Source organism: Podarcis erhardii, assembly GCF_964252035.2.
Source record: "Podarcis erhardii genome assembly, chromosome: 6".
Lineage (NCBI taxonomy): Eukaryota > Metazoa > Chordata > Lepidosauria > Squamata > Lacertidae > Podarcis > Podarcis erhardii.
In genome coordinates this window covers 53,513,529-53,537,566 of record NC_138510.1, presented here as the reverse complement: position 1 = coordinate 53,537,566, position 24,038 = coordinate 53,513,529, and the positions used below count along the sequence as shown (strand labels likewise).

The 24,038-nt window shown below is 43.7% G+C and overlaps 1 protein-coding gene across 3 annotated transcripts in view; it reads left to right on the top strand.

Moving 5' to 3' along the window:
• LOC309345255 (phosphatidylinositol 3-kinase regulatory subunit gamma) overlaps positions 1-24,038 on the top strand; it is a 252,879-nt gene that overhangs the window by 87,315 nt on the left and 141,526 nt on the right. For all 3 annotated transcript variants that reach the window (XM_081868238.1, XM_081868236.1, XM_081868237.1), the window contains 2 exons: positions 1,559-1,760; positions 2,791-2,876. In XM_081868238.1, coding sequence (XP_081724364.1) covers positions 1,559-1,760; positions 2,791-2,876 — 288 coding nt within the window. The remainder of the gene's footprint in view (positions 1-1,558; positions 1,761-2,790; positions 2,877-24,038) is intronic.

Here is a 24,038-nt window from a genome sequence, read left to right as displayed (position 1 = left end):
CTTGCAAGGTCTGTTTAGAAGTTCCCAGGGAAGACCAAAGAAGTGCCATCTGTTCCACTCCAGGGACAAACTTGGATGTTTCCCCATATCGTTGTCTCTAGACTTTGTCGCGTCTGTGGGTCCCAGGAGAAGAGACTTCCGCCTGCTATTTCATTTGGCTGTTCCCATGATTACAACAGGGCAACTGGATGGAGGAGCCAACTGCTGCTCCAGCAAGATAGAAACTACTAAAAGGATATCTAGGAATCTTGTAAGGCCAAAACAAATGACACGTATTTAGATTAACTAGCTCATATGTGTGGAAATCCACCAAAGGCTATATCACAAACTGATCAATGACTAAAAGAGTAGTAGGTATCTGCTCTTTGCAACAGCATCTACCAATAAAATATTGATTGGTAAGCAAAATACATCAATCGGTTGGCAGAATTTCTAGTCTGTAGGTTTGTGCACATAATCTTGAAAACATAATGGTAGCTATATGTGCTGGATATTCTTAAACCAAATAGAAAGCCATAAAAAGAATGCAATCAGCTTTCAGTTTCTAAGGCCATTTCCTGATTTTGAGAGGTAGGACTTGGTTTGTTTTCTTGTTTGTGTTTCCTTCAGGTTTGATGTTTCCCAAAGGGAAATACCACAGGAGTGCAAAATATGCACTCCTTGTATATTAGCATGCACTACTAAGTACATCAACACAAGAAGTGTGTGCACTAGGGCAGCTTTTCAGATGATAATAGGAGTGAAAAAGTTAGGATGTAGGTACTCCAATCACCCTTGACGTATGAGAATTAATGACATAATCTACCCCCCCTACCCCCTGGCTGACTTTTGCTGAGCCACTGTCGCACCTGAAACCTGAGTGCTCATGACTGCCACACCAGAAGGCAGAGGGTCAGGACATGTAGCAGCCTCACAACCTACTGGGTTTTAAGTGTGTGTATATATTGGGTTGGATTGGCACTTTGCTTCCCACTACTTGAAGGGCTCCAACTGGCAGAATGGGAGAGGAGGCAAATTTTCATCAATCCCCCCTTCCCCTGCAGCCATCTATGCCCCCTAAAAATCTGCTCTGGTGGGCTGGGGGGGCATTCCAAAACAAGATGGGGGTATTGGGGGCTGCAGGAGGAAGGGGAATTGCTTTCCTCACCACTACCTTTCCACCAGCAGATGTATCCTGAGTATGGTATATTTATACTCAAGCAATGCCAGCTGTAGCAAACTCATGATCCAACCACTGTCTGATAGAACTTTTCCCAATATGTATGTGTTCAAATTAAACTGGAACTCTATAAAACTGGCCCATGGCAGACGTCAACAATGAGCAAGGTGCCTACCAAACCTGAAATAAACTAGCCAGATGCTGTTCGGCCAAGATGGACTCTGCATTCTAGAGGTTTCTCCAGGAAAATGCCAGCGGGGAGCTGTGGAAGCAAAACCTGTGTGCAATATGGAGACAAGAATGGAGAGTTGAGATTGTGAGTGAAGACAGAAGTTACCTGTCTTGAATTTTTACCTGTATATAAAAGCTATCTCCTTTTCTCCTGTCTTTCTTCTGCAGAAACTCAGAGCCCAGAGGAGTGTGGTCAACAGATAAAATTGATCCTAGAATCTCCACGTCTCCCTCAATGGCACAGACTCCTCCTGCAACACCTGACCAGGCATTTCTGTAAACTGTGCCAGAATGGCAGCAAAAATCACTTCACACCCAGGATGCTTGGAGAGGCCTTTAGTGACGTGCTTTTTAAACCATCCCCATCAAGGTGAAACTGCTGGACTATTTACCAGAAGCATCTTCATTTGCTCCTCCTCATCCCTCACGTGACTAATCTGGAACTCAATTTTAAAACTAAGATGTTAAAAATAAGATTTGGTTCCTGCCCACTAGCAAGAAGAGTTCCAATTGCACCTGAATTTCAGAAATGCCCCAAGTTGAAGCCAATTATATTTCTGTTGGAGAAGTTTCCAAGACTCCAAGACAAAGGGCTTTAGACAATGGCTTTCAGTGGACCATCATACATATAACTGCTGCCTTGAATATTTGGCAGAAAGATGGCATATCAGTGAAGTAAATAAATACATACATATAAACAAAGACAAAGGAAGAAATGTAAATCAATAAGGAATCATAATGTAATGAAGGCAAGCCTAAAACTGTGGCAGCTATTCAAGTAACTTTTAAACCAGGCACTGAAGTTGGGAGCAGCACTCATAGACCATAAATCTTTGTTTCCCATGAAGCTTGTGCAATGCAGGGACCCAGGTTGCAGAGATTCTTGGATTGGCATGTCCAAGGGATCATTCCAAACCTCTGCCCTTCAGCAGTGGGGCTTAATGGAACAACATAGCCACCATCAAATCCACAGCCCCACTGCTCATGCCAGCCAGGGTAGAAGGTGAAGGCAGGAAAAGTAGCCTCTTCACTTGGTCATCTGCCAACCTGCCTCGGTGAAGAGGTCTGGATCAAGTCCATTGTAGTCACATGATCCTGTTTCCATCCCGTGATCTCAGTGCCTGCTCAGTTTCACCTTTTCCCCTAAGCACCCTGGTTCTGTTGGTTCTGCTCACTATTGCTGGCAGTGGCCTGGGTGGGTGCATTGGGGTACTCATCACTGGCAGGGCTGGGCAGGGAAACACCTCCACCTCATCCAAACTGCTTGCAGCATGGCGGATTATGGGTTTGGATTTCCCTGACTGGTCTCAGTGTCTGATTCCCTCTTCTATTGCAGGCAAACTGAGCAAGCAGAAGCCATGACTAACATTGTACTAAGTTCTTTGTCCTTGTTTTCCTAGCATGGAACTGAATCCAGAGCACCATGTGAAGATTATTGAGGCTCTTATCATCGCTGGTGGAGTGTCAGAGATCCAGGCAGCACCAGGTAGGAATTCATTGAACATACTGGCTTACAAAACATTATGGAATGAGATCAGGCTGACTGTATTGTGTGGCTAATAATATGCTGAATCTGAAAACTGGTCTTTGCTACGAGGCTATCTGTGCGATGCATTTGATTCATTCTGCTCCTAAGTACTGGATTTGGGGCACATGAAATTGGCCCTGAGCCTTTATGGAGAAAGTCTGGAATGTGCATTCCTTTTGATGTGAAGAATTTCCTTGTGTTTCACTAGCTTCATGTATTGTGTTCAGCTGGGTTAAGTTGGAGTGCTTTTATTTCAGTTTGTGCATATGGAATGTATGTGACCATAATTAGTGGTATTTGTGAGCAGACCTATTCTACAATTGTGACAGAGAATGGTGAGGGAAGTATGATACTTTCTGGAAGCTTTGCACCAACTGTTACCTGCTGGAGGGTCAGCACTTTGGTACTAAATTGGAAGCAAAGTAACTTCTTAGAGAGCCTCCAGGATAACAAGATACTTGTCCCTTCAAAGCTTGATGTGCTAGATGTGCTACAGCTTCAGTGTTGATGTCAGACTGATTTGCTTTTCTGTTGTAGGACGTACAGGAAACTAACGTCTTATCCCATCTATGTGCATGTAATGCAGAGTGCAAACATTCATATAGTACAGCACCAAATCTTTGCTTGAAAATATTCTCTGGAAACTCCTGCTTGTCACTATTTTCATAACTTTTCAAAACTTGTTTGCAGGTCTGATCAGCAACATTTTCATTGCCATTATTTCTTGTAGGATTACATGGCCAGGACAATGGAGCCATGTATACAATCAGGTTTGTCTATGTGGCAATATCACAAGGTCAGTTCAGAGTAAAGGCAGTGCTTTATGCCCTCACTCTGAATTAGCCCCAGGACAATGCCATCAGATTTGGCTGTGTAGCATCATAACATCATTTCATTGAACATAATTATTTCCATTTCTTTGTGATAATGTAGCCAGAAATGATGAAGCTAAATGATGAAGTTGCAAAGTCAGTTCAGTGTGAGGGCATAACACATTGCCGTTGTGTGGAATGTGTACTGAGTAGGGAACCATTCTGCAAACATTTTCACCCTTGTGTGGAGGCCCCTCCCAAAGAATTCTGAAATAGGTATGCATTTCACAGGGGAAGAAAAATGTTCACCTCTCTTCTCAACACACACATTCATTTCAGTTTAGCTCTAACAAAATGCACTCCAAAATCTTTTAAAAACTAAGGATAGACATGTTTAGATACAGTGGGTGGGATCCACATAACAAACTTCTTCAGCAGAAGGCCTGCACAAAGGCTTCCAAATGTACAATGAGGATTACCCCCTATCCTTCCCCTGCTTGCACCTATGCCCCCGACAGCTGACTCTGCACGGGTTGGGAGAACCCCCATAACAGCATGCGGGGGGGGGGAGGTGGGATTGTTCCATTTGGCAAGCTGGTATGCATGTGCAGGTATAATGTTTGCAATAGCATGATGTTGAATTCCACCCAGTAAGCTGGAGGAAATTATGCTGGGTATATTCAGCTAAATTTTACTCATGTTGGACCCATTTAAAATAATAGACCTGACTTAGTAATTAATTTCAGTGGATCTACTCTGAGTAAAACTTAGTTGAATATCACCCTCTGAGATGAACTACCACATTGCAAACTGGCTGTGCCAATATATTGTGGTTCAAGGTGAACCAAAATAGCCTTGGGGAGTTTCCCACTTGTTTTTGTGGGGAACCCAGCATTTTCTATGTACTTCTGACATCTGCATTAAAATTTTGTCTATTATTTGACTGAGTCTTTGATACTGGAAAGGAATTCAGAAAAAAAAACCAAAGGTTCTTTTATTAAGTTTATAGGGGATTGTGCATTCCCTGTGGTAGGTCAAACATATAAATGCAGACAAGGTAGAGAATGGGCTAGACACACAGGTCTTGGAAGAAGCATAAATGAGCTCTGAGTGGGGCTCAGCTGGATTTGGGAGCTTTTCCAATCTTAGCTAGACAAACTCCAGAATGGCACAATTCCCTTGCTCCCAAGTTACCATTCTCTGCAGCCACAGCAGGAGCTGTGATTCTCCAGCAGACTGACTTCACCCCTAGAGGTGCACTCCATTGTCTCTCAAGGCAGATGGATTTTTATTTTTTATTTTTAAGGCACTGTTTGAAGCAATCCCCAAGTTGTGCCCTATGGGCTGACTCGAGGACTGCAGTTGCCTAAAGTTTAGACATGAGTATTTCTGGGCTTTTGCATAGCACAGTCTGCATTGCAATTTGTGTTCCAGACATGGGGAAATATATTTGTTTGATTTGTTAACTGTCTGATGAATATCTCTCCCCCGTCAGATTGCAAAACCAAAATGGAAATGCATGGAAAATTATTGTTTCAACTATTAATGTAATGATCTGTAGCAGCACGTGAGTCTGTTGTGTCTCTACCAGCTGTTGTCAACAGTAGACCCCTATTGGGAGGAAGGGAGGAAGACTCTTTTTTTCACACCAGAGTGAAACCTGCCCTACAGCCTTCAGGTCAGAGGTTCACTGAAGTCCCCTGAGGCAGACCAGTTAAGACACTATTATGTGGCTTTGCTAAAGCTCCTCTCACAGGCTTGCTTCTGATAATCACAGAGGAAGGAAACAGAGGAACCCTAGGGAATTCACCACCCAACTGTCAGTTCTATGGTCACTTTCATGGCCCTGGTGCCTTCCGTCTTTCTGGCAAAAAGGTGTTCACCCTGCCTGGGGCAGGAATGGAAGATCCAAGTTTGTCTCGCCTCCTTGTCTTTGTCCATGGTCGTTAGTTTGATCGGCAGCACAGCTGGCAGCTGGGGACGGTTTAATTGCTCTTCAGGGAATCACTGAGGTGATGTTACAGGAACGCCTTTGGTGAGGGTTGACTTTGGGAAGAGTCCAGCACACGGAAGGGAAGGGGAAGGGAAGTTGTGTTTGCTGTATTTTCCAACTCACTGTTTGCTCACATGAAGTTTATTGGCAGAAGCAATGGCTCCTGATCCTGTTTGCATTTATCATCTGACCAGCTAGGTTCAGCAAGGTTATGAAGAGGTAATTCTTGAGGCATATGACGGGACTGAGGTCTTTCCTCATGACTACTCCATATCCTGTAGCCCTATTGATTCACTGTCTTGCTAGAGAAGACATTTATCAATAGAGTTATAACTTTCAGATGTACCAAATAAACTTGCTTAACCTATGAATTTCTGATGAGTGGTTTTTCCCCACATGCAGAGATTGTTTCCATTTGCTTAAAGATGGGAATTTAGCTAGACTAAACCATCCTGTTTGATGGTTTCTCAGTCCAGCAGGGATAAATTACCAGCACTGGTGACTTCTGTGTAGCTAAATAACAACAAACTAACTACTGGTAGTATTTAGTTGAGGCGATGGTGCCTATCAGAGGCATATCCTTCTTTGTTCTGCTTGTGTCTCAGTACTATTAACCTGTTGTAGCAGAAAAGAATGCAATCAATATTTTGTCGTTTGGGGGCTGAAGGAGCTTGCACTGTGGGCAGGCCGTCAGATCAACAGTAGGTGTAATATTTGCTGCTAGAAACTTTGTGAAGTGACGCCACAGGAGACTGAAGTGTGGAACTAGGCTGCCTCCTGTGATGGCAGAATTCAAGAGGCACAACTAGGCCTAATGTAAAGCATGAGCTTGGCTACCACTATGGCATATTTGTTCCCTAGGTGAACTGAAGAGTTTTTCATTTCCTTTGTGTATTTAAAATGTGGCTTTTCCAGTAAAACAATCTGCAAAGTATGCTCAGGAATGCTCTGAAAAATTCTGGGACACACGCTCATCCTAGATAGGGACCTTCTTGCCTTGCTTTCAATCCTGCCCTGCCAAGAGTAGCTAAAATTTATGAGCCATTCCATCTACTTCCAGATGTTTTTAGTAGATTCTCTGCAATGCCACTGAAGACTAACAGCACAATGTTACTCATGTCTACTCAAACAAGTCTCACTGAGTTTGGCTTACCCCCAGATAAGCGGATATAGGTTTGTATCAATAGGATGTACTTTTGAGTAGAAATGGATAAGATTGTGCTGTAAATTAAGTAGAAGTCAGCATGGACCAATGGTAAGTTATTAGCGTAAGCAAGACTTGAATCAGAGATGCTTGTCCAGTTTAACCAATTGAGTTTAGACATTTGTTTGCATGAGGTTATACAAAAGTTGATTAATGCAATATGCAAATTGACCTGGGGGGGGTTATTTTTAGGTTCGATCTTCACTTATTTAAGAGTTCCTTTCAGCTTTCCTGCTACACTGACATGTTTTACTTTGGACATGTACATCTTGATTAGAATTGGCTTTTTATGGCTGTTAGACTCATCCTTCTGTGACAAAGAAAAAACTTTGGACGTTGACTTTCTGTTGCTAAAGATACAGCTTATGCTTATATTAACAGTGAATGCATCCAGAAATGACCACAAGTATGTACTTTCAAAATCATTCAGGCCAAATCCCTGCTTCAAGTTGCTGGCTCACGTTGCTTATAATATATTTGGTTGTCTTTTTCTTCTATCACTCTTGTGTTAAGAGAACATTCAAGATCTCTTTTAAAAGTTTGAAGCTAAGGAATTAGCAGGTTGATTCATATTAATATCTGAAATTAAGTTCTGATCTACCTCTCTCGTTACCTCCTCCTTGTCTCAGTCTCCATTTTCCTCAAGCCAACTTCTACTTCAGCTATTTTCCCTCAGTTTCCTCTTCCTGCATCAAGTCAGGAACAAGAAGAGCCTGAAAAGTCGTGTCTACATGAAGCTGTGGTCAAAATAAAATAAAGCAGTCCAGGATTATGCACAGTCCAAAAGGCAGAATTGTTGAATAGCGGTCCAGAGAATACGCAGCGCAGGAGAGTAGACAGCGTAGGTCAGTCAAGAGGTGGAGCAAGGCAGGTTAGCCAAAAGTCTGGTAGCTGAAAGGCATACATCATGGGTAGGCAAGCTAAGGCCCAGGGGCTGGATCAGGCCCAATCGCCTTCTGAATCTGGCCCACAGACGGTCTGGGAATCAGTGTGCTTTTACATGAGTAGAATATGTCCTTTTAAAATGCATCTCTGGGTTACTTGTGGGGCATAGGAATTCGTTCATTTCCCCCACCCCCACCCCCACCCAAAAATAGCCTGGCCCACCACAAGGTCTGAGGGACCGGCCCCCTGCTGAAAAAGTTTGCTGACCCCTGACATACATTGTTTTAGTAGCTACGAGACCTCAGCTAAGAATTTATGTAGTTTCTGCCCAGAATCAGATGCAAGCACTTAGTCCTGCTCTTGAGCAGTGTTAGAAACTGAGATATGAAAGCTAGGAGCTAAATGGCACCTTAAACCTAGGTTATGGGTGCAACAACGGAATGTCTAGGCACTCTTTTTTATAACAAGAATATGAAGCTGAAAATGAATGAATTGCAGCTAAAATATTAAGTTCATTTTTCACATGGTCTAGTCCTTCCCCTGCAAACCCCCCTAACATTCTTTAGAAGGTCTCTTCTCCAGTCTTCAGAGAGTAGCTGGAAGTGGGGAGGCAGAAAAAGGTCCTCCTTTCCTTCCACTCTGTAGTTTTAATCTGAAATCTTAGATGCAGGACTGCGCCCAGACCTCAGAAACTGCTTGTGCTAATGAAATTCCCTGTCACAAAATGCACCTAGAACAATGGGAGTTTCCAACACTGCTCTTGAAGAGCCCTTTACTCCCCAGGAGCCTCTTAACTTGTGAGCTTCTCTGTTCCTATGGGATCAGGTACATGCTCCTTTGCTGAGTGGCTGTCTGAACCTGGACTTTCTGGCATCTAAACTCTCTGGGCCTGGGAAGGCATTTGGTTCCCCTCTCTGTTTCAAAAGCAGGCTTTGTTGCATGACACCTTTCCAGTCAACAGTCTTGCATGTCCCATCCAGAATTAACAAGCACTGATTATTTACCTTCCCGTGAATGCAGGTTGGACATACGACACCCAAGCATGCTATAGCAATGTGGAAAAGATTATCACAACTGTGCTAACCAAGTGCATCCGACATCTTCCCCATATTTTCATACTTCAGAACAAAACTGGATTTGTTGGTGCCAAGGAAAAAAGTGTGCTATGCATTCTTTCCCAGGGAACACCCCACCAGGTCCATTATGACATTTTAAAAATCAATTTCCTGCCCCTCCTTTTTTGTCCATAAGTAGACATCTCAAAAGTGGCCCCTCATAACAAATTGCAATAAAGAACCATCTACTGCCAAAGTGTGGTGAAAGAATATCTCTCTGCTGATGCCAGTCCCAGCACACATTTACGATAGGGCAAGTATAGCACTAAAAGTAAAGTACAGTTTGCTAATTGCCTTCAGAGGCCCAAAGTTGTTCTCTCTCTCTCTCCCTCCCTCTCTCTCCTCTTAGTCATCCTATAGCCATGCAATATCCACATGTGTTTCTTCTGGTAAATCCTCATAAATCAACCTTCCCAGCCTCTATCTCACATTTATTGCTCTACTCAGAGCTCTCACCAATCAATTAAGCAAAGTTGGTATGCATCTTTTCTCTCTGGTTCAGCCATGTGTTAGGAAATCATAGGTCCCCCTCTCCTCTCTTTTTTACTACAGGTTGGTATATGATTAAGCTTCAAATCAGGTTGAGAGGCATTGCCATATTCTCTACCATAAACCTTTCAGATTAATAAATTTGCTTATAAGAGATATTGGGGAAACAAGGATAAAGGGTCATGTAAAATGGAAGAACAGGAGGAGAAAGTCCATTTATTTCCTATGGAAGGTTATTTGCACAAAACTAGGTGGAAATGTAAATTGAAATGAAATCTCATTGCAAGTGAGATAGGCATTTCTCTGGGTGGGTAATCACAGGGGCAAGTGAGTCAATTTGTATTCACTTTGATAAGATTCTGCACTTTTAGGAAGTTGTTATGCCAAGTCAAATCATTGGTCCATCTCAGTATTATCTGAGCTGACCATCAGCAGTCTCCTAGGATTTGCCCGGAACTGATTGAACCTGAGAACAGCTGCATCGAAAGCATGCGCTCTTCCACTGAGCTGTGGTCCTTTTGAAGAATCCTGTGTCAATAATCTGCATTTATAAAATGCAGATATGTTCTTTGTTCATCCAGGCCTTAGGCTACCTCCCTGCTGAGGAACACATCTTAAACTTGCTCCTGTGAATGGATGGGCCATGTAAATATGAAAACTTAACTCATTCCAATGTTTCAGGTTATGAGTTTGGGAAATGTTGATTAACTCCCCATTTCTCAGCATGTACACACACACACACACACACACACACACACGTGTGTGTGTGTGTGTTTATACCCAGCAAGCCAAGAGAGGTATGGGCTACCTGGGTTCATAGGGATGATGCTGGCATTGCTGCTGACTGTCTGTGTGACCTTAGCTTGCCATTTTAACCTTCTGTATGTCTAAATTATTTCCATCACACCTTAGTGGTGTGAGGTTTCACTCCATAATTCTAAAGTTCTTTGGAGACCATGCTTGGCCGTAGAAGTGCTATATAAAGCTTCTGGTGTTAATATTAGTCTGAGAAGTGGATGCCCTAACCACTTTGCCATATCCTGTCCTATTCTCCACATACACCCTTGTCCCACATTCAGTCTTGCCTTGTAATTACACCTATATAAAACAGCTATAAATGCCTTGCAATAACAGAGACCTCTGTGCAAATAACCATATAAATAGGAGTCAGTAGTTGATACCAGGGGAAAAGAGAACATGACCTTGCTTTGACACAAGAGTAAAACAGTCTTCTTATTTAGTTTTTGTATCCCCTTTCAGAAGGCAGGAAGAGAAGCATTGTTCTGTGTTCATATTGCTGACGTGTCTACTGCTTCTGGCTGTGTGCATTCACATAAACAGATAAAGTCAGTAGTAGTGCAGCTCAACCTTGAATACAGTTTGTGGCCATGACCAAGTGGCTGTTCTTCAGCCTCAGAGCACTAGCTGTAAAATGGCGAGTCTAATGATCTGCCATTTGTGACAGGGCTGTATGTATGTGGGAAGGAAGAATGAGGTGAGGAGTGCAAAAACGCGAGAGGCCATAACTCAGTGGCAGAGGTCATGCCTTCTTCCTGTATTCTTCCTTTATGGCCCAGTCTTTACTAGACATAGAAGGATCTGACATTTTTTGTTCTCTCAGCCTCTCTTTTTTCCAATCTTAAATTCAGTTCTTTACATTTAAGCAGCCATTTGCAAATTTTTAAACAAAGAAGGAAATCCTCATGAAACTTCTTCAGCAGTATAGTGTGAATTTTGTATCCAGTTTTGACTAATGCAAAATGAATCAAATTCCTTGACCATTCCTAGTCCTTACAATTAAGAGGGTTATTGCACATATCATTTACCTGGGAGATAACAGCAGCCCAGTGCTAGAACATATGTTTTGCACACTGGAGATATCAGGGTCAGTGCTTGGCACCTGCATCTCAAAAGTGGCAGGTAATGGGACCCTGAAGAGCTGCTGCCAGCTGGAGTAGACAGTATTGGGCTGGAGAAACAAATAGTCTGATTTGGTATAAGGCGGCTTCCTGAGTGTGCCAACATTATGTAAGTAATAAACAAGAATTTTCTGCCTATTCCCATCTCAAATCATTTATGGTCCATTTGTACAATCACACTGATGTGCTGGCAATCCCGGCCTGGCTGATCTGTCCCAGTTACTTTGCCAGAAGAACCTTTCAGAATGCAACCCACATCTATGGTGCCAGCACGCAATCGCAACAGGTGGAGGGGCAGTAGGCATATCCTGGGGCAGCCATGTGACTTCTTCACCCCACATGCTCTGCATGGAAATGCTCAGCCCCTGTTTTCAACATGCTGGGTTTGCACATGTGGATTTGATAATATGACCAAAAAAGTGGGGTCACGTGACAACATGCTGCATTAAGGGTGGCTGCATGTAAGGGGGTGGCCCAACTCCTGCTTACTCCATTTCCAGTGCTGGGGCAGGAGAAGAAGTGAGTCTGTGTGGAAGAATGGATAGAAATACCAGCTTATGTAAATGTGGATGACATCATCCCTTCTCCATTCTCCTGGTGCTATTTATAGCTACTTTAATTTACTCCCCTTTGCTTTATTATCTTTCCACAAGCTCTTTATCCCCAGCATTTAGCATCTCAATTGGCAAGCAGCAGCCAGCTGCATGATACAGCAGGATGCTTTTTCTCCTGATGCAGCACAGCCTGCCTGTGTGGTGCAAACAGGGAGGAAGATGAGGGAAGGGGGAAGGAAAGCTTGCCTCCTCCTCTCCCTGTGTATTCCCTAGCAGGGAGAATGTTCTGTTGGGTCCTGGGATGGGGTGGAGTTTGAGACCCTGTCAAAGTAATCAGGGGTTGGGCAATTCCCTGGCCAAGGGAGCAACTGTTAGGCGCAGCAGGAGCTGGAAGCAAAATGAGCAGGTCTAGATTAATGGGTACTAGTCGTGGCTGATTAATTTTGATACAATCCTATATAGCTGCCTCTTTGCCCTGCTTCTGAATGCTTGTCTAAGGTTTGATCTAGTATAAGTCCAAAGTAACACAGACAAAATAGATAAGGTGGTACATGTTGAGTGGTCTAGGGAAACACACACACATCATACATTAATACAGCTTGATACCTAAGGCAGAGTAAATTAAATGTGTCCAAAGCCACCATTAGAACATGAAACTTTTCACAGTGTTTTTAGCTTCTTGATGTAGCTCAGACAGTAGGGCATGAGGCTCTTAATCTCAGGGTCATAGGTTTGTGCCCCACGTTGGATTAACTAGATGGTTGGACTAGATGAGCCTCTTGGTTCCAATTCTACAGTTCTATGATTCTATGTGCAACTATTATACCCCACCACACTAAGTATTTTCTAAATTCTAACGCCTCCTCCTTTTTATTCCCGTTCCTATACAAGAATGCAAACTCGGCCCTCCAGATGTTTTGGGACTACAACTCCCATCATCCCTGACCACTGGCCCTGTTAGCTAGGCATGATGGGGAGTTGTAGTCCCAAAACATATGGAGGACCGAGTTTGCCTATGCCTGTTCTAAGATCTCTCCCTTCTCCTTCCACCCCAATTTCAAGGTTGCAAAGAAAAGTAAGATTTTTTTTTTTTAAAAAAAAAAAGCCCAAATGGCAAGAAGGACCTGGTCAGAATGATTAAAAGACCTATAGTGGGGAGAGAAATACAACCAGAGATGGTAACTACTAACCAGTATGGAATCCTGATTTGGAGAGAGTAGGTTGTTTTGTATTTGCTCTGGGGTGCGGGAGGATGCTCAGAAGAGGGAATGGTGACTACATAAATCCATATATTGGATGCAGGTCTGCTTTCTCTGAGACCCAGGTACCCAAATCATCATCCTCTTGCAACTCCCTACTGCTTTCAGCCAGGAATACGGATAAAGTGATTTGTTAGAGCCATGAAGACCACAGTATGAATTGGTGGAACAGCTGCTGTGAAAAAGAGGCTGCCTGTAAATTTAAGAGGCTCTTTTATTTCTTTAGCTGCAGTAGAAGTGGAGCAGCATTTATGTCCTAGGAAAAACTGGGTGTGTAGAAGGTGACCAGTCCTGGATGCCACTCCTTCCCCCAATGGCAGACATTCGTGAGAAACTAGTTGGCTGAATTGCACCCACACCATTCATGCACCCATGTGCGTGCACGGCTCTTCCCAGAAGAGATCCTGTGAGGTCATGGGCACCAGCTTCCCGTTAGCTTCAAACATACAACAGCTGCTATAGCACATTAAAATTAATTCGGCAAATCCAGGAAAAAAAGGGGAGGGGGACCATGACTGATGTGGATTCCCGCTCTCTGAACAGGCAGCTTTCAGTCATTATGGATGACACATCCCTCATTATAGCAGGAAAACCCCATGTTTTCTTCACATTTAAGTGGCTTCCATTGACTTCTGTCTGCGGAAACCCAAATGAAATTCTCTTTGATACAAACAGAGCCCTTGTGTACACACATATGTACTCATGAGGATGTTTGTCTCATTGAGATCACTGGAATGTACCCACTGAATCCATATACACTCCCATGTAAATTTGGGGGCACTCAGAGGTGCTTTTAAAGGGAAAAAACATATTGGGAACTCTGGTCACGGATCTCAACCTAGATTCTCCTTCAAAGTCTGCTCTACGTTTTATGATGGTGTCACTGGTGTGATAGGAGAACTGAGTGTGCATTCATTTTGGATGAGTTCCATGTTTCTTTTAGTGTATCATTTTATTCATCTGTATTTTTTCTTCTTCTCCAAAAGCATCTGTATTATGTCCCACCTAGTTCTCGTCTTCTCTCTTTCTGCTCTGTATTTGTACATGATCATGTATACTTATATAAAGGTAAAGGTAAAGGGCCTCTGGACGGTTAAGTGCAGTCAAAGGCAATGATGGGGTTGCAGCGTGCATCTTGCTTCAGGCTGTGGGAGCCGGCGTTTGTCCACAGACAGCTTTCCGGGTCATGTGGCCAGCATGACTAAACCACTTCTGGTGCAACAGGACACTGTGATGGAAACCAGAGCGTACAGAAACGCTGTCTACCTTCCCGCCACAGCGGTACCTATTTATCTACTTGCACTGGTGTGCTTTCGAACTGCTAGGTAGGCAGAAGCTGGGACAGAGCAATGGGAGCTCACTCCATTGTGCGGATTCAAACCGCTAACCTTCTGATCAGCAAGCCCAAGAGGCTCAGTGGTTTAGACCACAGCGCCACCTGCATCATGTATGCTTATGTGATACACACAAGGCAACCTGCCCCATGCAGTGCAGGGGACTGATCTAAAGAATTCTGGATCTAGGTTTATGATTGGTTGCTGTAATGAGTTCCATTCTGAAACGAGTGTCATACTGTTTATGCCTCCAGAGTGTCTTATCAAAACTTTAGCAAGTTCTCATGATACCCTTTGATACTGGTTGAGAATTCATGCTGTGTATGATTTATGTTGTCATTGGCCAGCCTCTCCCATAGGGGCAGCTGCCAAATTCTCCATTTATTTCGGCCTACAAGGCCTGGATTCAAGTGTTTCCCTGTTATGTCCAATTCACCTCTACATCCCAACTTGCAGTAATAGCTCAACCTTCTCTTCTTCTAGATTCCCAGACTCAGGGGAGGAAACAACCAAGTTCTACAATAAGTGAGAGAACGTGCCCCCCCCCCGCTTTTTTTGGATCACAATGCAGCGCAGCAGCAAAGCTTTGCTGCCCATTTCCTGTCAGAGACAAATAGCTTCCCTTCCGTTGATAAGCCATGCAGACAACAGTATACGTATTCTCAATATTCTGCCAGCCTTCCCTACTTTTTCCTCCCTCTATTCTCAGATTACCCTTCTGATTACAGTGTGTTACACTCCTCTTTCTTAAAAAATATTTTTGTGTCTCATTTGACAGTAAACTCTTTCAGGGTGGCTTACAATAAAACACAGAAATAATGGTTAAAATGTTGATAAATAAAATATTGGGAGGATACCAGCAACAGATAAAACAAGCAGCCCACCCACAATCACAACAATAAAATCAAAGCCCAAGAGCAAAAGCATAATAATAATTGTAATAATAGTAATGATAAAAATCTTCAAAGTAAAGCTGCCGGGGGGGCGGGGCAAAGTCTTTCGAAAAGGCCTGTAGTGTTGTGTCTGGTGGAGCCCAGTAGGCAGTTACGGTAATTCCAAAGCCATGGAGAAATCCTTCTAATTTATAGACCTGGGGTCCATAATGTGACTATACGGTTCTTGCCTCCAGCCACAATGCCCAGCACCTGACACTCAAGAGTGTAGGGGCTTCTGCATTTAGTTTTCAGTCTCTCTGATGTAATCCATTGTTTATCAAGGATGTAGTCCTAGGCATCCTCTGACTTGGTCTTTAAAAAAAAACATTTGAAGGGCATTCATCAGCCAGAAAACTCACAGTAAATATGTGCCCAGAAGCCTTGATCAATTGTGTTTACTGTGTTATAACGGATATGCAAATACCCTTCAAATATAAATGCCCTTCAAAACAACAGAGGCATCATTACTGATGAACCACCTAGCAGCCCTTGTCTAGAGAGTAAATGTACTTAGGATTGTGGTGCCAGGTTCCTTTCTTATCTAGACGCATAGACCCACATGCATTATGCTCCTGGTCCCCTTCACAAGACCAGGGGATGGAGACCAAGATAGGTGGAGTCAGGGCAGAACCTGGTAGGTTGGGTAAGCTTGAGTCATCCCACTTCCCTGAATGAGCACTGTTAGGTTTCTGCGGCAGAACAAGGTTTTTCCCCCCTGGTCCCATTACCTTCAAGAGAACAAAATAATAATAATATGGCATTTTCTCATCTGTATCACTTAAAATGTATTTCCTTTCAAATTTGGCCACTCACTTCCCTTGATCTTGCACCTCTGGCTTCTGGCATGGCTCAGTGGTAGAACATCTGCTTGCATGTAGGAGGTCCCATGTCCATTCGTTGCCATCTCTAGGTAGGGTTGTGGGCTTATACATAGTATAAGGCAGCTCCGTATGTTCCTATCTGCCTGAAAGGAGGTGAAATAATCCAGTTTAGAAGTATTTGGGTAGTAACTCTACTCATAGACTATGGCTGCCTGGTTTTATAATTGTAATTTAAGGGTTAAAATTGAGACCCATGATTCCTGGCTTTCCCCACTTTTGTGCTCAAGGCTGATATTTGCTTTTCAGATTTTGCAAAGTAGAGAAAGCAATGCCCTCTGGCTGGAAGCACAACACTGTAGTTGATAGAGAAGTGTGTTTTCCTTTCCATTGATCCCTCCCTTTTTGAGAAGGTGGCCTGGTTAAAGGCTGCTATTTTTTAATTATTTTTTTAGCCAAACTGTGGCACCAGATGTGGGACGTAACAACATCAAGAGGCTTTGATGCTTTCTTTCCTTCTCAGCTGCCATGCTGTTTATCAGGCTATCCAACTGCCCTCCGCTGATCTCCTGGGGGCAGTGGTCAAAACCTTGGCCTGAGATCATAAGAGAAATATACACACACCTCACCTACTGTCCTGTCTCTGATCTCAGGAAGTGCTCAGTAAGGTTTTGGGAAAGAGATGGAAACATAAACATGCTATTACTCCCAAAAGTAGTGAAGCTGCTAATGCTGAAACATTTACCTTTTAATCCTCCAGAGATGGAACGGAGGCATGCGTGTGTATGTGTGCGTGCCTGCACACTAAACCACTTGGAAAGCTTTCTTGAAGTTCCAAAAACACTTTGAATTAGATCTGAGAAAGGTCAGCGGCAAATGTGTGTGCTCATGGCTTCATTTTCTCCATCAAGTCACTGCTTACTTTATTTCCATTTTGCTTTGCTCTGGTTACAGTGGGTAGGAGCACAGCCTAGCAGCACCTCATGACTCAGCATTTGCATTGGCAACAGAGGCATGCAGAAGGAACAAGAGACCATAATCTTGAATTGGCACCATCTGTTATCAACACATGCACTTTCTTCATTTTATTTGTTAAGAGATTTATTTGCTGCCCTTGACCAAAAATAGTCACAGAGTAGTTTACCAGAAAAAAGGCTTAACGCCCCCCCCAAAAAAAAACCCTTGGTGAAGGGTGGGGGACATCTTGTCCCTTTTCTTAAAGCATTTCCAGACAACCTCTTTATTGAGCATTCATCTTGATTTGTTTGCAGGGAGATTAGGCGATGCTGGCTGTTTAATGAACGTTTATTCTGATTTGTTTGCAAGGAAGTTAGATGACGTTGTGTGTCAAAACAAGTAATGTCTCACACCTTCCAGAGCATTTGCCCATCACTTTTACCTGCTGCAAAAAAGTCTGATCATCTGGGGAAGTGGGCTGATTGTGCAGGAGCTCCCAATCGACTATGGTTGCATAAGCTGAATTTGGCCAACTTATTTATATGTGGCATATTTAGTATCCAAGTGTGTGAGATGATTCTTCTGACCACTAAAGAGAAATGTGCATGTCAGATGACTTACAGTTAGGGGTGTAAGGCGACAGCAATTGCCACACTTTTCTGTGTTAATTGCAATCAGAGCTGTTTCCATTCCACTGCAGTTCGCCTTCCATGGTTTGTCTCATCTGCTATGGGTGAGGCTAACACAATTAATTATGTAACTAATTATGTAATACAGAGGTTTTCAACTTTTTTGAGTCCACGGCTCCCTTAACCAACTCCATTTTTTCTGCAGCACCCCTGTGGCGCTCAGGAACCCAGTTATGTCTGCAGAGCTGGCAGCCTCTCATCCTTTTTCAAACACCCTCCCCACAGCCTCCTCTCCTCTCCTTTCTCCTTGGGAGTTGTTCTGGCAGCTGCTGCCCTGGTCTCTGAGATGCCACACACACACACACACACACGCCCCCAAGAGAGGTGCCTCCTAGAGGCACCATTCATCTGCGGCGCTTATAGCCAGAACTGCATAATAAACAGCTTTGCAAGCCTTTGGGAGGCAGAGATGCAAGAGGGCATCAGAGGGAGGGAGGGAAAGAAAGAGGGACAAAGAGAAGTGTTGACCATGGCACCCCTGATTCAAGGAACCCCTAGGTGCCACGGCACACTGGTTGAAAACCACCGATGTAATCAGTTTTAATGCATTTCAAGGAAGAAAAGAGATCACACACCATTTCAAACAGCCCCCACCCACCCAGCAATCATGACCAAGAGCCCTAGATTGCAAATCATAAAGTCCTTCATTTGGTAGCAAGAGGTTTCACCATTGGATATTGGGCATGTACTCAAGGATGAAGTCATAAGCTTATATTATTTTAGGACCAAGCTACATGTGATGCTCAGTTACATGTACTTGATGCTTCCTTCCTTCCCCTCACAGAAATACAGACACAGAGGCTGCTGTCTACAGCAGAAAACTCATGCAAGGGGTTATTGGCAATTCTTAGTCCTTTCCCGACGGGCAGTTTTTCTGCTAAATATGAGAAGCTCAAGTATTCATATATCTTCCCCTGCTGGTGACAGAAACAGCACAGAGGGCAATTTTAGTAGGAAAACCACTGGAAGTGGAAGGAGAAAGCTCAGAAAGCCCCTCCCCCATGTGAGTCTTCCTCTACAAATTACAGGCTCCAAAGCTGCAATTTATAAAAATAATACATGGGGGGGGGGTGACTACATGTGACTGATGGTGCATGTGTAGTTTGGGCTGTAGGAGAATTTCCATGTAATTCCAAGCAGGCAATTAGAACCCCACATCCTGTAATCTAAATGGGAAGACCTCTAGCTCCCAGGACTCATATTTTGGGAACAAAGGCAGATAGAGAAAATGCAGATGTACCTACCTACAGGAACCAGTGCATTGCTTTTTTCTGCTGTAGGCAAGGTGTACACATCTCTGCCTTAACTCCTGTGACTCCTGTGCCAAACACAATGATTTTCTGTCTTTCCCCATGCTTTATGCAGGCTGGCGCTCTCTCTCTCTCTCTCTGCATGTATGTATGTATGTATGTATATATGTATGTATGTATGTATGTATATGTATATGTTACGGGCCTGACATGTTTATGAAGTCAAACATTTATTTGGCACTTTTTTGTTTTTAAACCAATCCAAGGTGGTTTCTACTTTGTAACATTGGGGAGTAGCTTCTTGATTACCCAAAGGGCCAGCCAATCATAATTGTGAATAGCAGGCTACAGTGGGAGGAGGGAGGTGTCTCTGTGATGGTCACAAGGGTCAGCCAGTTGGCACTCTGTACAGCCAGCTTCTGCTGGAAACAAGAAGAGATGTTTGCTTCTGAGTTTAGTTTTCTGAAGAACTTCATTCTTCTGACCAAAAACACAGGGGCTGTAGAGCCACAGATTTATTGTTTTTCTGATATAGTTTAATGTAAACCTTTGGTATGAAATGCTACATTTTCATTTTCAAAAAGTGGCTGTAGAAACTTCCCTCAAATAGCCATTAACAATCTTGTGCACTGAAGCCCAGTATAGCTTTGATTGTTTCAGTTTAAAACATTACAGGGCGACTGTATTTCTTAAACAAAAATGCAAGCAGGCCCTAAGTGAGCACCCTTTCCTGGGCACTGAAGTCACCAGGAAGGCAATTCCATGCCCCTCACTGAGCCAATCTGCCAATTCCTGGAGCAGCTGCAGTGGGCGAGCACCTTTCCGTAACCTATCAAATGCAGGTGAGCCTTGGCCATGCCTCCCTCAAGTCCCCCTGCTTGAAAATCCAGAACCATCTGTTTCAATTAAGTCATCCTGTGCACCTTCCTTCATCTGCTGGTCAGCCGATCTGTTGCTAAATTGTTCCTGACAAATACCGCCACTCCGAGAACTTCTCAGACTTCAGACCTGATGGGGTGAGACAAGTGGAGGTGCTGAGGAGAAGGAAAGGGTTGAACAGGAATGTGGGCATTCTCAGTGGGAATCTCCATCTGCAGCTGGCAATCCAACTTGCTAAGCAACCAGAATATTTTGAGTGGGGTTTGCATTGTTGGTCCCTCCAGTGTTGTTTGTTGTTGTTTCAGTTATTTATATGCCACTTTTCCAGATATAGATCCTACCAAGGGTGGCTTACAAGTAATATTAAATTCTGTATTTTTAAATTGCAAGAATTAAAATCCTTTCCAAAAGGCGGTTGATTGTAGAGTGGTGGTGGGTGTTGAGAAGCTGCCTCTCCCTCTCTCTCCATTGGAATCCTTCTCACAGAGCAGTTGTTGGTAGATCACTCTGGTTTTTTTGTTTTTTTGGAAGATCTCTATACATTTGCAGAACCATCACACCCATCACAGTGGTTGGGTGACACAGTGTACAATGTCCTATGAATGATGAACAAGATTGCTAATTTCCTAAGTAACGTGGCATCTCAAAGTCTTTTCTTTGGAAGTGCCTGAAAGCTTCTTCTGCAGAAACCTTGGCCGCTTACACTACTTAAAACCCTAAAGTAATAATATCAAACAAGCAAATTAATAGTGGGAAACCTATGTACAGACTTTCTAAAAATAGCATCTTCGGAAGCATAAATGCAAGCTACAGAAATATGGGTAGCATGGGTCAGGTCACAGCAAAACCTCTTGCTTATATAGCCAGGTGGGAGACTTTAATACAGTCACGATAAGTGAGACAGGAATACGAGATGCATGTACTGCGTGATGCAACTCTGTGCTTCTAAGTCTTCATCTCAAAGCGGCTGAGATCTGGACCGCACCTCGTGTTATGCAAACGGGTTGGCAAAAAGGCCAACAACAAGTCCTGCAGTGAGAGCTAAAGAAGTCAACTGGCACCTTCTTTGTTTCTCTGTTTTTTTTATCTTTCCCAGTGATCTTTTATTTACATTTGGGCGTTAGCTGTGGATTCCTTTCAAGCCAGCGAACACTCTAGCACCAGGTGAATGTGTGCTTGAACAGTCACATTTGATCTGTTCTGCACAGCAAGGAAGGCGAAGAATTTTCTTTATAAAGGAAGAGAATGATGCCGTAAAATACATGGTTGGCTTGGGCATCGAGTGGTGGAAAGCAAGTGAGTGGGTGGTGCATTTGACACCTGTGGAGCAGCTGCTGGAGGGAGCAAGCAGATATTTATCCTTCAGGAAACTGTTAAATTGTTCTACACCAAAATAATTGTTGTAGGTGCAGACTTACGGCATGAGAAATGGAGGTGCGCAGAGTCAGACCCAGTACCAGCAGTCAGCAAGGTTGATGGCTCCAGGGTAATGGAAGAGCCCTCCGGCCCCACCCCAACCCAGCCACACAGCCATTCACTGCCATCCCTACCAGCTCCCTCAGTGCTTTTCAACAGTGGGGCCCATTTTGAATGGGAGCCAAGCAGCTTCCACCCACAGTGGCCACCCACCATTTTTAAGCTACCCAAAATGTAAACGATGTCATAGATCTATGGAGACTGCTGAGTGGCTCTACCACCACTGCCAAAGCAGAGGCAGCAGAGAAAATGTGGGGCAGCTGACACTATGGGCACCATAAGCAGAGCTGGGCTCTGCTCCATCTGGAGGGGTGAGGGCATTGTTGGCCCTTTGCCAAGAGCTCCCTGATGACTGGCCCTGGCCCTGCAGGGATTGTTGTTTTCTTTTATGTGAAGAGACCATAATGCCACTGATAAGATATATTTAGGATCATTTAATCTATTGAATTACTGGCTCTAGCAGTAATATTGCCAGTGTTGTGCTGATTTTTTTATTACTCGACCTTAAACCTAAGGCCCCGGGGGGGGGGGGTTACAGTATCAAAACACCATATTGAAAACAATTTAAAACAACTTACCAGCATAAATATAAAAGTAGTTAGTATCCATTTATTCAAGAGTAGTTCCCACTAAAACCAGAGGATATTAAATTGCAATAGTATTTTTTTTAAAAAAAATGCAAAGCACTGCATGTGTTTTTAAAAGTGGACAAAGATTAAGATAATTCCACCCCTCCAAAAGTATTTTGGGGGGCACAAATGCATTTAAAAAAGGAATGATACCCATATGTTGGGATGCTGGAGGACGCAGATAGCACTTAGCGAAGGAAAAGACAAAACTGAGCCAAGAACTGAGCCTGCCTGAAAACTAGCCAGAACTGCAAGTCTTGTGATTTTCAACCTAAATGTATGCCTGTGGCAAGAAGTCCAAAGCCTGTTTTTAGGACTCACTTTATTCTCTTTGCTTTAACTGGTTACCCAGCCACTGTTATTGATCTGTTTTGTAGGGGCTGCACCCCTATTTGTCTCCATACTGTTACATATTTTACAGGATTGCTTTCATTTCATTTTTTAGTTATTAGCCACCTCGGGCACTTCTGTGTGGGAAGGCAGGATATAAATTTAGGTAACAGGCAAATAAATACTGTCAAAAATTGGGCACATGAAGCATTCATTTGGGGTTATATATATAGGCGGAGCTCACCAGCGCTCAAGATCTAGAACCTTGCTGCCATGCTCATGCCTAGCCCTGTAATAGGGGAATAGGGGAAATAATATAAAGAAGAAAGCTTTTGAGCCTGATAATAATAATAATAATAATAATAATAATAATAATAATAATAATTTATTATTTATACCCCACCCATCTGGCTGGGCTTCCCCAGCCACTCTGGGTGGCTTCCAACAAAGATTAAAAATACACTAAAATGTCACACATTAAAAACTTCCCTGAACAGGGCTGCCTGCAGATATCTTCTAAATGTCAGGTAGTTGTTTATCTCTTTGACATCTGATGGGAGGGCGTTCCACAGGGCGGGCACCACTACCGAGAAGGCCCTCTGCCTGGTTCCCTGTAGCTTTGCTTCTCGCAGTGAGGAAACCGCCAGAAGGCCCTTGGCGCTGGACCTCAGCATCCAGGCAGAATGATGGGGGTGGAGACACTCCTTCAGGTATACCGGGCCGAGGCCGTTTAGGGCTTTAAAGGTCAACACCAACACTTTGAATTGTGCTCGGAAACGTACTGGGAGCCAATGTAGGTCTTTCAAGACCGGTGTTATATGGTCCCAGCGGCCGCTCCCAGTCACCAGTCTAGCTGCCACATTCTGGATTAGTTGTAGTTTCCGGGTCACCTTCAAAGGCAGCCCCACGTAGAGCGCATTGCAGTAGTCCAAGCGGGAGATAACCAGAGCATGCACCACTCTGGCGAGACAGTCCGCAGGCAGGTAGGGTCTCAGCCTATGTAGCAGATGGAGCTGGTAAACAGCTGCCTGGACACAGATTTGACCTGTGCCTCCATGGACAGCTGTGAGTCCAAAATGACTCCCAAAGAGAACTTTGCCCTCATAACAACCACAATTAGATGCAACTCATCTGGAATTAGTGAATCGGGGCTTAGAGGGCAAACTGCCCTGCAGGCTCAAACCTCAGCACCTCTCTTCTTAGGAATTAAACACTGCACATTGCTGAGAAATAAATCCTCCCTGAGCACTGCATTCCCGAACACTGCAAACGTGGGGTGGGTGGGGAACATACAGATAACTGAGGAGCTAAAGCTGAGCTGACAGCAAAATCCCTTTCCTGCTTGGGTCATGTGGCTGGTGCAGATATGAGCCCAATAAGTCACAAATCACTGCTTCTAGAATTCTGGCGTTTGTGAAGAGCCATTGTGACATTCAGCCTGGAGGGAATGTTGCACAGTAGATTAATTTTTAATTTTTTAACATTATTTTTTGTTTCTGCACAAGGCTTTGTATAAGATTGGCCTCCAACCTCAAAACACACACACACACACACACACACACACACACACACACACACAGCCACACAGCTGAT